This window comes from Cyprinodon tularosa, unplaced genomic scaffold (assembly GCF_016077235.1).
Source record: "Cyprinodon tularosa strain WSP-4 unplaced genomic scaffold, ASM1607723v1 ctg890, whole genome shotgun sequence".
NCBI lineage: Eukaryota > Metazoa > Chordata > Actinopteri > Cyprinodontiformes > Cyprinodontidae > Cyprinodon > Cyprinodon tularosa.
The window spans coordinates 116418-131548 of NW_024039663.1; the positions used below are offsets into that span (position 1 = coordinate 116418).

Consider the following 15131-nt stretch of genomic DNA (forward strand, 5'->3'; position numbering starts at 1 on the left):
ATAACAGGATTATAACAGTTACCCACAAACCTTTGCTTAAATGTCCCTTACAATGACAGGTTAGTAAAATATTAACAACGAGGACCCATATTTATGCCATTTGTGCAGGAAAATTCCTCTCAGATTAGGCAGACCGCATGAACCTATACTAAACTACTTGTTTTGGATTTCCACATCCCTGTCCTCCCAAAGGCCCCGCCCCTACAATCTGCTACCATGACAACCATTCATTTATGATGTTAACAACAACAATACACGTTGTTATGAGAATACAGTCTTTCTAATCTCACTGTAATCTTGGAATGAATCCAGATTAAAATGGCTCATTTAAATTCTGTCCAATGCAATCATGATGTGTGTTCTACCTAAATAATAAGTCTTTGAACAGGTTTGTATCATGTGAAGCTCTAGAAATGAAATAGGCTAAATAAATACCACAGAAGCTACACTTTCAAAAAGCATACCACTTTCCCGACATTCACCCAAGTGATCATCAAGAAGCAAACATTATGTGGTAATCATCTGTAGTATCGTGGTAAAATGAAATATAAAATTACATAACACACCCTACGGAAAGCTTTTTGCTGGTCATGGATTCTCCTCATGATAGTTTACCCTGGCAGGTAGTTTGTAATATGGCTCACCTGTGGCCACCTGGAGAATAAGCTCGAGCCCATCATCCTCAACCACTGACGACCGCTCTGATTCAATTCACTTCAGTTTATTTCTATAACGCCAATTCATAACACGTCATCTCAGTTCAACAGTTCAACAGATCAACCAGGCAGATTGATTCAATGTTTCTCTTCCATCCAGGAAGATTTTTCAATTCAAAATGTCAGAAATAGCGTTTAGTTCCAGGTTTTATCCAGCAGCCCAACAAAGCCTGGTTTTAGTTTAGAAAACATGCAGATAGAAACGGATGAACGGCTTTGTTGGGATACTGGATAAAATCTGGAACTCAACTGTATTTCTAACATTTTAAACTGAAAAATCTTCCTGGATGGAAGAGAAACGTCTTCAAACTCAGAAACAAAGTCCAGCAGACTGATTTTGAACTTTTCTGGAATGACTGACCTGGATATAGATGATAGATAACATGCTGCAGGTCAGCTCTTCATTCACATCTGAGTTTCTGTACATGGGAGGATCATTAAAGTCCACCTGCTGATAAACATGGAATCATACTGGGAGCTGCTGGTTAAAAAGCTTTTACTGGGAAGGTAGGAAGGAAAGGCGGGACTTCTTCAGAGTAGAAACTGGCAAATTTCAGAAGCATTGAGATGGTTTATCTATCAGCAGCTCAGATTTGTCGGAATATGTTTGGGTCAAAAAAGAAAACCTTAAAGTTCATGGAAAGGTGTTTTTTTATTATTATTTTTAGGTTGTTGACATTTATTTTAACTAAGAATCCAAATGATTAGTTTCTGAACGTCTAAAAGCGTCTCGGGCTCCAAAGATCAGTGACATTAATCCATAAATCATCTGACTAGAAGAACCTGGACCGCTTAGGCAGTCCAGGAAGCTCCCGGATCGGAAACACCGCTTCTGGTTCTGGTCTCCGCCTCTGGGTCCAGTGAGGCTTCAGCCCTCCGTATCACCTACCTGCGTGACAGCTGTGGCCGTGGAACCGTTGGGTGGGTTCTGGGTCTGCGGTCCAGTCTCTCCGCCTCAGCCGGAGGACACGCCACGCCACGGTAAATCCAAAACACAGCGGCTCCTCTGATCACGCGTGGATGTGGGTCTGGCAGCGGCCGCCTGCCTCTGATCGCTGAACCGGAGCGCAGCGCAGCGGGCAGCCAGAGCTTCGGAGCCCGAACTGATTAACCGGAGGCACACGCCCCGCCAGCGGTCCACGGTCCACCCGGTACCGCCTCCTCCCGTGACACAAAGAGGCGGAGGAGGAGGAGGAAGTCAGATCAGCTCTGAGGTCTTCAATGGAACAGAGAAAACAAAGATCCTCCTCCATCCATCTCCATCCTCCCCTTCATGATTTATTTCATTAAATAGAAGAAAAACCTGTTTGGACTCAGACTGGTTCTGACCCAGAACAGATAAATATAGATTATAATATTAATATATATATTATATATATAATTTTAACTAAATATTAATTATTTGATCTTCACATTGATTATTATAACTGGAAATTAATTATTTTAACTACTTATTTATCATTTTATCATGTATTTAGCAAAGTAGTTTATTAAATAAAGGGAATGTCTCTCTTCCAAACAGATCTATCATAAAGATTTAAAAGTTGCCAATTCATACATTTTTTAATCCATCAGGTTGAATTGTGCGACCAACATATTAGGCTGTATTGGCCAGAAATAATTATATATCAAACCATTTTTAATCAAGTGAATCAGTGGAATCAGTTTAAACAGTTTCTTAGACTCAAAGTTCACAACATATTTTTCTGTAAATCCTGTATGATTTAAAGTAACAATGTTATGTGCTTCCATGGGATTTCATTTAACCTTACAAAGACAAAATATTTCAGTTCAGTTTATTTCTATAGCGCCAATTCACATCATATTGTCTCAAGGCACTTTCCAGTTCACCAGATCATCCAGTCAGATTGATTCAAAGTTTTCTATCTAAGAAAAAAAGTTGATTGCATCGACCCATTGATTCTTCAGCAATCCCTGATGCCAAGCATGCTTGTAGCGACAGTGGAGAGGAAAAACTCCCTTTGAACAGGAAGAAACCTCCAGCAGAACCAGGCTCAGTGTGAGCGGCCATCTGCTGAGGCCGACTGGGGTTCAAGGAGACAGAAGCAGACATAGAAAAAGAAGCATAGATACAAAAAGCAACTGTAAAACACCCCCATGTCAGAGGATGAAGAGAGCACATCCAGTTAGTCACAGTCAGAGAAACAGGACTACACAGAAAAACAGGCTGATCTCCAACATCTAGAAACAAAGGTGTTGATGGCAGCAGCACAGCTGATATTTCTCTCCATCTGGCCTATCCTGGGCAATCTCAGAAGCCAGTTAAACGGACTCTTAGGGTTTTATTATTTTCTTTCAAAACTAGTCACTCAATCTACCATGTGTTTATTTTCTAATAACTCCAGTTCTAGTTAATCGTTTATTCATTGTCTGCAGGATATCATTTTGCACAACACGTTTCCACCGCACAGCTAGAGCAGCAGAGATGCTTCAGCTGCGTGTCAGAACTTAACTTGTACAAGCATTAAAGATGAAGCAGAAAGCGAGTTTTTGCCACTTCTACTTCATGCGGTCTGAATGTAGCATAAGAAGTCATCACTCATACAAAGCAGTTGGCTGTTGGACACATTGACTGTGTTATGCCATATGCCATAATGATACTTTTCTTGACTTTTGGCTTTTCAGCCAAAGCAGTCACAGGCAAGTCACATGGAAGCCACCAGAGGTGTGAAAACCTACCCACCTCTCTGTGAGGACAGAACAAAACCACCGAGCACACAAGACTCTGCCCTTCCTTTTTCCCTTTTGCTCTCTTTTGCCTCCTGCTCTCCTTGCCTCCTCTCCCTTGCCCAGGAAGCTGGGGTCCGCTTTGGCTGGTTTTCCACTACAGTGGAGATGCGGGCCCCAGGGGAACCAGATCCCCAGAACCATCAAGGATAAGTCAGAACCTTTCAGAACCAAACTGCTGCAAACAGACCTTTTGCAACACATTTCTCTTGAGTTTCAGAACTTGTAGAGCCAAACTGGATGAGAAAAGGACTGCCTTGATGAACGACTGAGACAAAGAACGCCTGCCTTACTATCCTGACTGCAGAGCTGCAAATGGATGATACTCAAGCTTTCCAAATGGACATGGAAAAAGGTTTGCAGGTCTGGCATGATTAGGGACAGAACAAGCAATGTGTCTTTTGATGATGCTAATCATATCGTGTGTTTACTGCTGAGTAAAGACGATGCTAATTGATGCTAAAGAATGGACTGCATGCTACGCTATGCTACAGGAATATGTGTTGAGCTGTTGCTAAAGCTTAGACAAGCTTTATTCACTAAGGATTTAAACACTGATATAACATTAGTGTTCATGTGTTCCTGAGATGCTCATTACATTTCCATGACCAAGTATGACCAAGAGTCATTTAGTGGAATCCTGATGTCTATTCGCTGCTAGCTATTTCAAAGAGGGTAAAGAATCATTTAGCTAAAGGTTTTTGGTTCTTGATTAAGCAAATGATTCAATAAAACATTATTTGGCCAAATAATGTTTTATTCACCTCATGGATTTGCATTGTGAATTGGTCTGAAAACATTCCAATTTCTTTAAAATTTGTGAAAAGCTAATTTGATCATATCCCACATTATTCCATTTAAACTTTGGTTTCAAACACAAAATCCATCTTAAACTTTAATATGGTTTTTTACCATGTTCTCTTTCCTCTTTGTACATAGTAGTTTAGTTTAGTTGAGTTTTACTAGTCTTAGTTGAGAGTGTTAAACTGAAATATGTTTGACTTGGACCTGAATGATATTTGTTAATAAACTCTTATATTTTGAACAGAAGTTGTGGTGAATTTATTCCATGTATGTGCACAATTAACTGTTTGACCATGATTAGTGCTCGAATCACTCTTTCATCTATTGTTCTAACACACAGTTAGCAGGAATGTGTGTCATAAACAATATATAACAGCTGAAATAATATCTGATTAATAAAATATTTTACCCCCCCTACAGGGGAGGGCAATAAACATCTTAAAGTATCAGAAATATAAATTCCCAGCTGGCTGGGAATTAAATAGAATATAAAACAGCTGATTAGCTGACAGTCCAACAGTTGCAGCTCTATTAAGTCCAATTGACAACCAACTAAAATTGTTTTGAATATAGGGACCTTAAAGGTCTCAAGTTCAGGTAATGGTGTAAAAAATTAAAATCCTAATATCCATAAAACTAAAAGGAAAATATTCAACATACACAATTGGATTTTCTATTCAACTCAATACTCTTGAGTTAATGAATTAAAATAATTTTATGTCAATTAGTTTACTCAAATCACTTCAGTTCAACATAATCAAGTTTTACAGTGAACCAAAGTTGGAAAAACTTCCATTTCCCCTTGATTAAGGCACAGAATGACTCTAAGCTTTAATATATCAGGCGGTTCCAGCACAGCACATTGTGGAAAGCAGAACAGAGCAAGTTTATCAATGTCAGCTCAGCTCCTGCTGTGTGTGGCGGAGTAATGTCTGCAGTTCAATGCAGTGAGGAACGCTCTGATAGTAATATTGGAGAAACCACACAACCAGACGCATGGCTCCAAACAGAAGAGCTACCTCCTCCAGACAGGACTCTGCTATCCACTAGCACCTTAAGGAAAACAGACACTTATTGGAGCACCAGAATGTTCACATTTTAGACAAAGGAGACAGGTGGTTTGAGAGGGGAGTGAAGGATGTAATCCCTCACAGGGATTACATCCGAGTCACTGAGTCATTTCAATCAGCTGGCTTTCCTTAGATAAAAAAACCTGGAATCAATCTGACTGGATGATCTGGTGAACTGGAAAGTGCCTTGAGATGACACGTGCTGTGAATTGGCGCTATAGAAATAAACTGAAAAAATAAATGAATAAAATCCATTAAATCTGTTATAGTCTTTGGAGAAGAAGCTGATAAAACTGAGTTCAGATAATAAAGTAAAACATCTTGGTGTTGTTTTTGATCAGGAACTGTCATTTAAATCCCATATCAAACCGGTTTCTAGAATTTCATTTCCAGCATCCAATATAACTAAAGATCCTGAACTGAGCAACGGCATCAAATCCACCATTTAGAACTTTGACTTGATATAAATATTTGCAAAGTGAAAATATGGAATAACATTTTGATTAAAAGTGTTTTCCTTTTGTGATGTAAATATCTGAGGTTTACCTGGTTATTACACAGGTTTTATGTTATTAGCGCCTCCTGCTGGGCTGAAGGTGTAGTGCAGTTCCTCTCAGGCTGATTGTCTCTGAGTTTACCGCGTTATGGGATGAATTACCCAGGATTCCTAGCACCTCGATAAAACTAATCCTCTTGCTTTCGGAGGGAAAGAAGCCTAAGCCTTTAGCTTGGATGTTAGATCCAGTTCCAACCAGGTTACTTAAGGAGGTATTCCCTTTGATCTCCTCCTCCATTTTAGATGTGATTAATCTATCTCTGTTACAGGGATATGTACCTAAAGCTTTTAAGGTTGCTGGAATTAAACCTTTAGTTTAGAAACCGTCTCTGCATCTGATCCCTGTTTTCTATAATAGTGGAAACAATGATGGGTTAGAGACATTAGATGGAGGTGATGGAAAAAGGAAAACAGCAGGACTGATTGTTTTAAAGACATTTATAGAGCTGATAGAAACGACTGAATACACAACTTTAGAAAAACACGCTTATAAGAGCAGCATAAATAGTAAAAATACAGAATATAGATCCATACAAAGAGATTGGTCCTCCTTCAGCGGCAGAGTGAGCTGAATGTGGAGCAGACACCATGGCTGAACATTAAACTCATCAGCTCCATGCTAACACTGTGATGGACCGGCTCTCCTTGCTCAGCGTCGCTCCTTGGCTTGATCCAAACGGGGGACTGGGAATCAATATAGATCTACAGTTAATGAAGCATCCCGTGTTCATGTCCCAGGGGGGTGACCTTTGACCTCACCCTGACAACTAAGCCAGCTGTTCAGACTGGAAATGATGGGTTTGGAGTTTAGGGGCAAAAACTTGGTGTTTTTACAAACAATCAAACAGAAAGAAATGATGCAGACCCATCAGACCTGTTAGATCATCAGACTTGTCAGACCTGTTAGATCCATCAGACCTGTTAGATCATCAGACTTGTCAGACCTGTTAGATCCATCAGACCTGTTAGATCATCAGACTTGTCAGACCTGTTAGATCCATCAGACCTGTTAGATCCATCAGACCTGTTAGATCATCAGACCTGTTAGATCCATCAGACCTGTTAGATCATCAGACCTGTTAGATCATCAGACCTGTTAGATCATCAGACTTGTCAGACCTGTTAGATCCATCAGACCTGTTAGATCCATCAGACCTGTCAGATCCATCAGACCTGTTAGATCATCAGACCTGTCAGACCTGTTAGATCCATCAGACCTGTTAGACCCATTAGACCTGTTAGACCTGTCAGACCTGTTAGATCCATCAGACCTGTCAGATCCATCAGACCTGTTGGAACTGTTAGATCATCAGACCTGTTAGATCCGTCAGACCTGTCAGATCCGTCAGACCTGTCAGACCTGTTAGATCCATCAGACCTGTTAGATCATCAGACCTGTTAGAACTGTTAGATCATCAGACCTGTTAGATCATCAGACCTGTTAGAACTGTTAGATCCATCAGACCTGTTAGATCATCAGACCTGTTAGAACTGTTAGATCATCAGACCTGTTAGAACTGTTAGATCCATCAGACCTGTTAGATCATCAGACCTGTTAGAACTGTTAGATCATCAGACCTGTTAGATCATCAGACCTGTTAGAACTGTTAGATCCATCAGACCTGTTAGATCATCAGACCTGTTAGAACTGTTAGATCATCAGACCTGTTAGAACTGTTAGATCCATCAGACCTGTTAGATCATCAGACCTGTTAGAACTGTTAGATCCATCAGACCTGTTAGATCATCAGACCTGTTAGAACTGTTAGATCATCAGACCTGTTAGATCATCAGACCTGTTAGAACTGTTAGATCCATCAGACCTGTTAGATCATCAGACCTGTTAGAACTGTTAGATCATCAGACCTGTTAGAACTGTTAGATCCATCAGACCTGTTAGATCATCAGACCTGTTAGAACTGTTAGATCATCAGACCTGTTAGATCCGTCAGACCTGTCAGATCCGTCAGACCTGTCAGACCTGTTAGATCCATCAGACCTGTTAGATCATCAGACCTGTTAGAACTGTTAGATCATCAGACCTGTTAGAACTGTTAGATCATCAGACCTATTAGATCCGTCAGACCTGTCAGACCTGTCAGATCCATATCAGAGGTTCTGCTTTTATCAAACGCTATGATGGAGGTGGAACCACGGGTGTCATCTGCGTGTTGTGGATCTATGTTTCCAATGATGAAGGCGCTTTGTTTAGGGTGAGGTCTAAAGAAAGGCTCTGATTGGTCGGTGATTTTATGACCATTGCTGGTTTTTGCTGAATCATTCCAAGCAGCTTTGTTTGGCATCCTAAGAATGCTGCAGCTGGATCAGAACCAGCCGGTGTCGGGTGGACCAGGATCTGGACTTCAGTCTAGGAACATCTCCTGATGTTCATGGCGGTTTGTGGATCGGTCATGGAATCTGCAGCTCCTCCTCTTCGTCATCGATGTCATTCCTCGGCCCATCCGCGTTTTCCGTCCCGAAGCGAGCGGATCGGATCTTTCCAAACAGACTGGGACTCTGCTGCTGCCGCCTCAGCCTGGAGAAGCAGAAACCCGTTCACTGAGCAGCTCTGATGGAACGTTTCTCAGAGGATCTAAAGAACCGTTCAGATGTAAATGGAACTGTTCCTTTAACAGAACAAGTCCAATCAGGACCACATGTCCACTGCCTGGATCAGAACCACGGCCTGTAAACCAGGCCCAGCTGGTCCTCGTGGTGAAGATTTTTTATTTTATTGATGATAAATATACAATGGGTTGGTGTGGTGGGGGGTCATATACAATGGGTTGGTGTGGTGGTGGTGGTGGGGGGTCATATACAATGGGTTGGTGTGGTGGTGGTGGTGGGGGGTCATATACAATGGGTGTGGTGTGATGGGGGGATCACCTTGACTGCAGGTGTTCCAGTTGGACCTGCAGGTTCTCCGTCTGCTCCACCTGCTCATCCAGAGATCGCTGCAGCTTCCTGCTCTGGTTATGAGACTCATCCAGCTGGACACAAAAACATCAGTCGGTTATTAGCTACTCGTACCGACCCCCACCCCTCCCCTCCCCTCTTCTGGTGGACCTTCTGCTATCAGTTGCTTCTACAGAACCACTGCGGTTTCCCATATATGGTTATAGCCGCTGTGCTTCCTGTCCTCGGCTTGGCAGACATGAGTTGATTGTGAATCTACAGCCTGTTGAAGCTTAGGTTACCTATACTTAAGTAAATTAAAATAATGTGCTGATAGGAAACTAAAACAGCCTTCATTTATTTAGATGAAACCCAAATTGTATTTTATTGTTATTATTGTAATTGTAAAAGTATTGTAATTGTAGTTAGGGGTGTAAATAATAATCGTTTTGTATCGATGCATCGATACGTCCGTAAGACTATCGATTCATGTTTTTCTTTTCCTCCGGTCTATTTTTATCCATTTGCCCCTGGAGATAATTCTGACTCCCGCGCTGCAGTGGCCCTATTTTACCCCCCCGGCCTCACCTCCTTTAGCCACTACTCTCTTTCCACTTGCACACGCACACACACACACTTGCGTAAACAGTAGCCGCGACAGACACAGCGGATCTGGAGTATTGAAAATAATCAAAACGTTGGGTCAAGAAATTGATACTGAGTCAAATCGCCATGATGGGTGTGATTTACACCCTTGATTGTAGTCCCCTCTGCCATTAGACTGCTAAATGTTATATAAAATGGGTTATAAAATAAATAAAGAAAAACACCCTGAAATGTTGGAACTGTAACTATTGCTTTGGATCCCTGATTAATGATACATCATCAGGGGGACGGTTGATTGTTTATTTCATGATTCTATGGTGTTGAAAGAAACGTTTTTCTTATATTTTAATATCCTGGTCATGAACAGACATTAATCGGTTTGTTTAAAGGTGATGTCACCTTTTCAGGGTTAGGATTATCATAATTGGTGATGTGTGAACCTGTTAAACCCTAATAAAACCTCCTGCTGTGTGTCTGAACTAATGTTTCCTCAGTAGTTTATCAAAGTAGGACAGTTCCTACGTCCAGAGGTACAATTATAAACTTCATTCCCATGTTGCAAAAATTTGGGAATGGAATTCGAACTCAGCAAACAGCATGGATAGAAGGTTTAATTGGCTTTAAAAACGAAAGTTACGTATGTAACTACGGTTCTATGAATCCCGGATGACCGCCAGAGGGCGGTGCTGAAAGCACTGAATGTTCCCTTCGGGCATGCGCAGTTCGAGTAATTATACCAACAGAGTCACACCTGTGACACCGGATGACCACTCAGAAGCTATATAGCCTGGTGTCATCCTTTGCTCTGCTCCTACAGAATCTTCTCGCAAAAGCAAGGATTCTGAGTGACAGAGAAGCTCTGGCGGTCATCCGGGATTCATAGAACCGTAGTTACATACGTAACTTTCGTTCTATTTCATCCCTACTGACCGCCAGAGGGCGGTGCTGAAAGCACTGAATGACTAATGCCAACGATGTCACAAGGAATCCTGAGCACATACCTCACAGAGGAGGCCCAGCAGAACCTTGTAAAAGGACCTGACCCAGGGGATGAGGGGCAGCCACATTGACACTGTAGAACCTGGTGAAGGTGGTTGGGGAAGCCCATGAAGCAGCAGCACATCTAGCTTCCAGCGGAACCCCTCTCAAAGCAGCCCAGGAAGCGGTGACGCTCCTGGTGGAATGTGCTCTCACACCGACTGGCAGGGAGCAGTGACCTGCAGCGTAGGCGTGGCAGATGACACTCACAATCCAATGGGACAGACGCTGTTTAGAAAGAGGACAGCCTAACCTTGGACCCCCATAGCATAGGAAAAGCTGGTCCGAGCGTCTCAGATTGGCGGTGGCTGCAATGTATGCCTCCAACGCTCTTACTGGGCACAACTCAGACTCATTCTCAGTTGTACCAGATTGAGGCTGAAACCGAGCCAGCCGCAATGGCTGGTTACGGTGAAAAGGAGACAACACCTTAGGCAAAAACGCAGTATTAGGCCACAGGGTAACACCAGAGCCATCTGGATTCCACCTGATACACCTAGGGCTGACAGAAAGAGCATGCAGCTCGCTGACCCTCTTAGCTGAGACGATAGCCATCAGGAAAGCAGTCTTGCAGGAAAGCCACTTGAGTTCTGCTTGTGCCAAAGGCTCGAATGGAGGGTGGCACAGAGCTTTGAGAACCAACGGCAGATCCCAATCTGGGGCTCGTGGGGCTGGCTGCTGGCACAACCTACGAGCACCACGTAGAAAAAGTGAAACCAGTTCATGGCGCCCCACTGTACGGTTGTCAACAGTTCGGTGAAGACATGAAATTGCTGCAATATACACTTTAAGGGTCGAACGAGAGCGGCCCTTATCAAGGAGAGACTGGAGGAACTCCAAAATAGTGGGCACCGAGCAGGAAACTGGGTTCTCATTGTGGGCAGAGCACCACTGAGAAAAGAGGCGCCATCTGTTAGCATACTGCAGCCGAGTGGAGGAAGCCCTAGCACTCAATATGGTGTGTCTCACGGTGTCTGAACACCCAGTCAGCCTCCCAGGGGCCATGCCCACAGCTGGAGACGTTGAGGGTTGGGGTGCCATATCTGTCCCCCCAACTGAGACAGCAGATCCCTCCTTGCTGGAAGACGCCATGGAGTACCGTGACACAGACTCCAAAGCAGCGGGAACCACGGCCGCGCTGGCCAGAACGGAGCTACCAGCAACACTCTGTGGCCCTGCTCGAGAACCCTCCGTAGAGTCGGCCAAATCAGTGAGAGGGGTGGAAAGGCATACAGGAGAACCTGCGGCCATGGATGAGCCAGTGCATCCTGGCCCAGTGCGCCCGCCATCCCGGTTAGGGAATACCATAGGGGGCAATGGGTCGACTCCTCTGTGGCGAACAGATCTACCTCTGCCTGCCCAAAGAGGTTCCAGATTATGCGCACTATGTCGCGGTGAAGAGACCACTCTCCCGGAGCAGGTGCCTGGCGGGATAGAGAGTCCGCAACCTGGTTCTGCCGTCCTGGCAGATACGCTGCGCGCAGGGTACACAGACGGGGAAACGCCCATTCCAGGAGATCCCTCGACACCTTCAAGAGACGTGCTGACCTGGTGCCACCTTGGTGGTTTATATGATAAACAACAGAGGTGTTGTCTGTCCGAATTCAATTCAATTCAATTCAGTTTATTTATATAGCGCCAAATTCACAACACATGTCATCTCAAGGCACTTTACAGTTCAACCACCGAATCAGCACGTGCCTTCCCTCTAGGTGGGGCAGAAGGCACCTGAGGGCCATGTGCACAGCCCGCAGCTCCAGCACATTTATGTGTTCGGTGCGCTCCCTTGGGTCCCAGAGACCCCGAACAGCTCTGTGTTGCCACACGGCACCCCAGCCCATGAGGCTGGCATCCGTGGTGACCACCTCCCTTCGACACACTACTAGCCCCATTGGAACACCACTGGACAAAAGGGTCCCGTCTCGCCAAGGAGCTAGGGCATGGAGGCAGCTCCTGGTCACCATTAGCCTGCGATGCCTGTGCAGCCTGGCGTCTAGGCGAAAGCTGTTGAGCCATCGCTGCAAAGGACGCAGAAGGAGCAGCCCTAAGGGCACGACACGAGTGACTGATGTCAGTTTTCCCAGCATTCGCAGGATGATGATGTAGGGAAACTCCCTGCCCAGTCTGAATCGACGGACAAGCTGGAGTATGTCGTCCACCCTGTGAACAGATGGACGGGCCATCATGGTAGCAGAGTCCAGATGCATCCCAAGAAAGGTGGTTGTCTGAGATGGAACAAGACAACTCTTTGCCAAGTTGACTTTGAGGCCTAACAATGACACATGAAGTAGAAGCTGGGACGTATCCCGAGAGCCAGCTACCTGAGAGGGAGCACAAAGAAGCCAATCGTCCAGGTATGGCAGAATCCTGACTCCGGAGGCCTGTAGAGGAGAGAGGGCTGCTTTCACGCATCGAGTAAACACCCTCGGGGAAAGGGAGAGCCCGAATGGGAGCACCCGGAATTGCCAATGACGCCCCCGATAGGCAAACCTGAGAAAACGGCGATGTTCTGCCGCAATAGGCACGTGAAAGTAGGCGTCTGTCAGATCTACTGATGTAAACCAATCTCCCGCCACAATGGTCTGAAGGACCTCTGTTATGGTGAGAATGTGGAAGGGAAGGACCTTCAGGTACCGATTCAGTCCCCTTAGATCTAAAATGGGGCGAAAACCGCCGGTCTTCTTGGCCACAAGGAAGTATGTGGAGTAGTAGCCTCTGGGTTGCCGCAGAGGATCTACAGACTCGATTGCCCCCTTGCCCAGGAGGGCGGAAAGCTTCTGGTCTAGTGCCTGAGATTTCACCGGGTCTGTGATGACAGTCATCTTGACCCGGTGTGAGAGGGGGGGCCGCCTTCGGAACTGGAGCCTGTAGCCATTGGTTAAGGTGGCAACCACCCATGGATCTACGGCATGAGCAGCCCAGAAATTCAGCTGCTGATGGGAAAAATGTCCGACGGCTGGCCCGGTGGCATCATCTTCTATCCCCACGGCCCCTGGGGGCTCTGGGGGGAGGGCGTCCAGGATTTGAGGCCCGGGTCTGTCTAACAGGGCGGCAGACTGGCTCACGAAAGTCCCTCCTCGGTCTCTGCCGCACATCATGGGGATAGGAACCAATAGGTCTGCCACCAGTCTGAGGTCGTGGCTGAACGCTGGGGGTAGTGGCAGGGCGGCCCGAACGCTGGGGAAAGGCAGGTATGCTCCTGCGAAGGCCGGAAAGCTGCTGGCTAGTCTGACGTGCCTGAGCAGTCCGTTCCAGCGCCTCCAAGGCAGCTGATCCAAACAGCTCCCCTGGTACAACCGGGACACCCCTGAGGGTCCTACGGCATGCTTCAGTCAGAGGAGATTGTGCCAACCAGACCTGTCTACGAGCTTGGACAAGGAAAGACATGACCCGTCCAAGCTCTCTGGTCATCAGCGCGAAGGCCTGCAGCGCTGCGTCACTATAACCAACCGCCGCACTTGCACCACCAGTGTCCTGAACAGATGCAGAGAGGGCAAACATGAGGTGCGCCAGAGAATTGCCAAGGCGGCCAGCACGCGCTCCTGCATTGTATGCCTTACAGAGGAGGTCATCTGTAACCCGACATTGAGTCCGCGGGCACCGGACATCAGGACGCAGGGCTTCATCTGGTGACACAATCAGTGAAGCAACAGCTGGTTCAATTGCTGGCATACGGTCCAGGCCGGCCTTCACCGACTCATGCATGGCAGCTAATACACGACCATCCGATGAGAGACGCGACAGCGCTCTCGGTTCCCGCCAACAGGCGTGTAACTCCTTCAAGTACTCCTCTGATGGAGGTACAGAAAAAGGAGTAGGAGCCCTTCCACGTCTGAAAAAGGCACTGCCGGAGCTGGATGCCTCTCCTTGTGGGAGTTCCAGCTGCAGCTGCTTCAGGGCCATAGACATGACCTCCCGCATGGAACCGTCACCGGCCTCTCCAACCGCACTCTGAGATGAAAATGAACCAGCCTCAGAGGCTTGAGAGGACCCTGCCTCCTCCTCATCTCTAAAATGAGAAGCGGAAGCAGCCAGAGAGATAACGTCATCCTCTACAACCAGCTCGGGCATTGGTGGGGAAGAGAGCCCAACCACTGGGAGCGAGGGATCAGATTGCCGTGTCTGCAACAAGGACTTCATCTCTGCCAGCTCTGCTGACAACTGCTCCACCCTTGTGGACAGGCCCTGGTCAGGTTTGGCCCGCTTCCTCCGGGGGAGGGGCACAGATGATGTGGTCCCACCACGGCGCTTAGAACGCTTGAGGGGGAACCACCTGCCCAGAGGGCGGAAGGTCCGAGCCCTCCTGGGGGCACAACTGGGCCAACCGGGCCACCCTCACTGCATGGGGCATAAAGCTGCAGTTCATACAGGGGTTCTCAGACAGCGCCTCCAAAAGGTGCTCATGTCCAATGCAGGTAGGGCACAGGTCGTTGCCATCCTCTGCCTGCAGGGCAGCCCCACAATCCATGCAGCTGTGAGAGCCATCCATGTCGAAGGCCGACAAGGCTTAAAGAACAGAAAGTTATCGAAAATCGGGAGAGGGGGCGCAAACGCAGCCGTCACCAATTACAGCAGAGAAACGAAAGAGGCTGCGAGCACAAGGCAGCCGATACTGGGAGAGGGGGCGAGAACCGCTACCGTCACCAGGTATAAAACCAATAAACCAAAAAAGCCAACAACGTTAGCTGTATGGAAACT

The 15131-nt window shown here is 46.2% G+C and overlaps 2 protein-coding genes and 1 long non-coding RNA gene across 6 annotated transcripts in view; all 3 read right to left on the reverse strand.

Annotated features, from left to right (window-relative positions):
• Positions 1 to 1902, reverse strand: part of dok4 (docking protein 4) — a 53674-nt gene extending 51772 nt beyond the window's left edge. For both annotated transcript variants that reach the window (XR_005279694.1, XM_038273811.1), the window contains exon 1: positions 1606 to 1902. The gene's annotated coding sequence lies outside the window, so the exon portion shown is untranslated. The remainder of the gene's footprint in view (positions 1 to 1605) is intronic.
• Positions 1903 to 6314: 4412 nt separating this feature from the next.
• On the reverse strand, positions 6315 to 7917 carry LOC119775749. Of its 3 annotated transcripts, none has more exons than XR_005279697.1 (2): positions 7894 to 7917; positions 6315 to 7084 (listed from the first exon to the last, which is right to left on the reverse strand). It is a non-coding gene; the product is annotated as an uncharacterized LOC119775749 (long non-coding RNA). The 3 variants fall into 3 exon arrangements; XR_005279698.1 differs by having other exon boundaries at positions 6315 to 7067; positions 7876 to 7915; XR_005279696.1 differs by having other exon boundaries at positions 7876 to 7913.
• A 44-nt stretch (positions 7918 to 7961) lies between these two features.
• ccdc102a (coiled-coil domain containing 102A) overlaps positions 7962 to 15131 on the reverse strand; it is a 30864-nt gene continuing 23694 nt past the window's right edge. Inside the window, exons 9-10 of the mRNA XM_038273819.1 lie at positions 8781 to 8884; positions 7962 to 8430 (exon numbers count right to left, since the gene is read on the reverse strand). Of these exons, the coding sequence (XP_038129747.1) occupies positions 8304 to 8430; positions 8781 to 8884 (231 nt within the window). The 3' untranslated portion in view covers positions 7962 to 8303. The remainder of the gene's footprint in view (positions 8431 to 8780; positions 8885 to 15131) is intronic.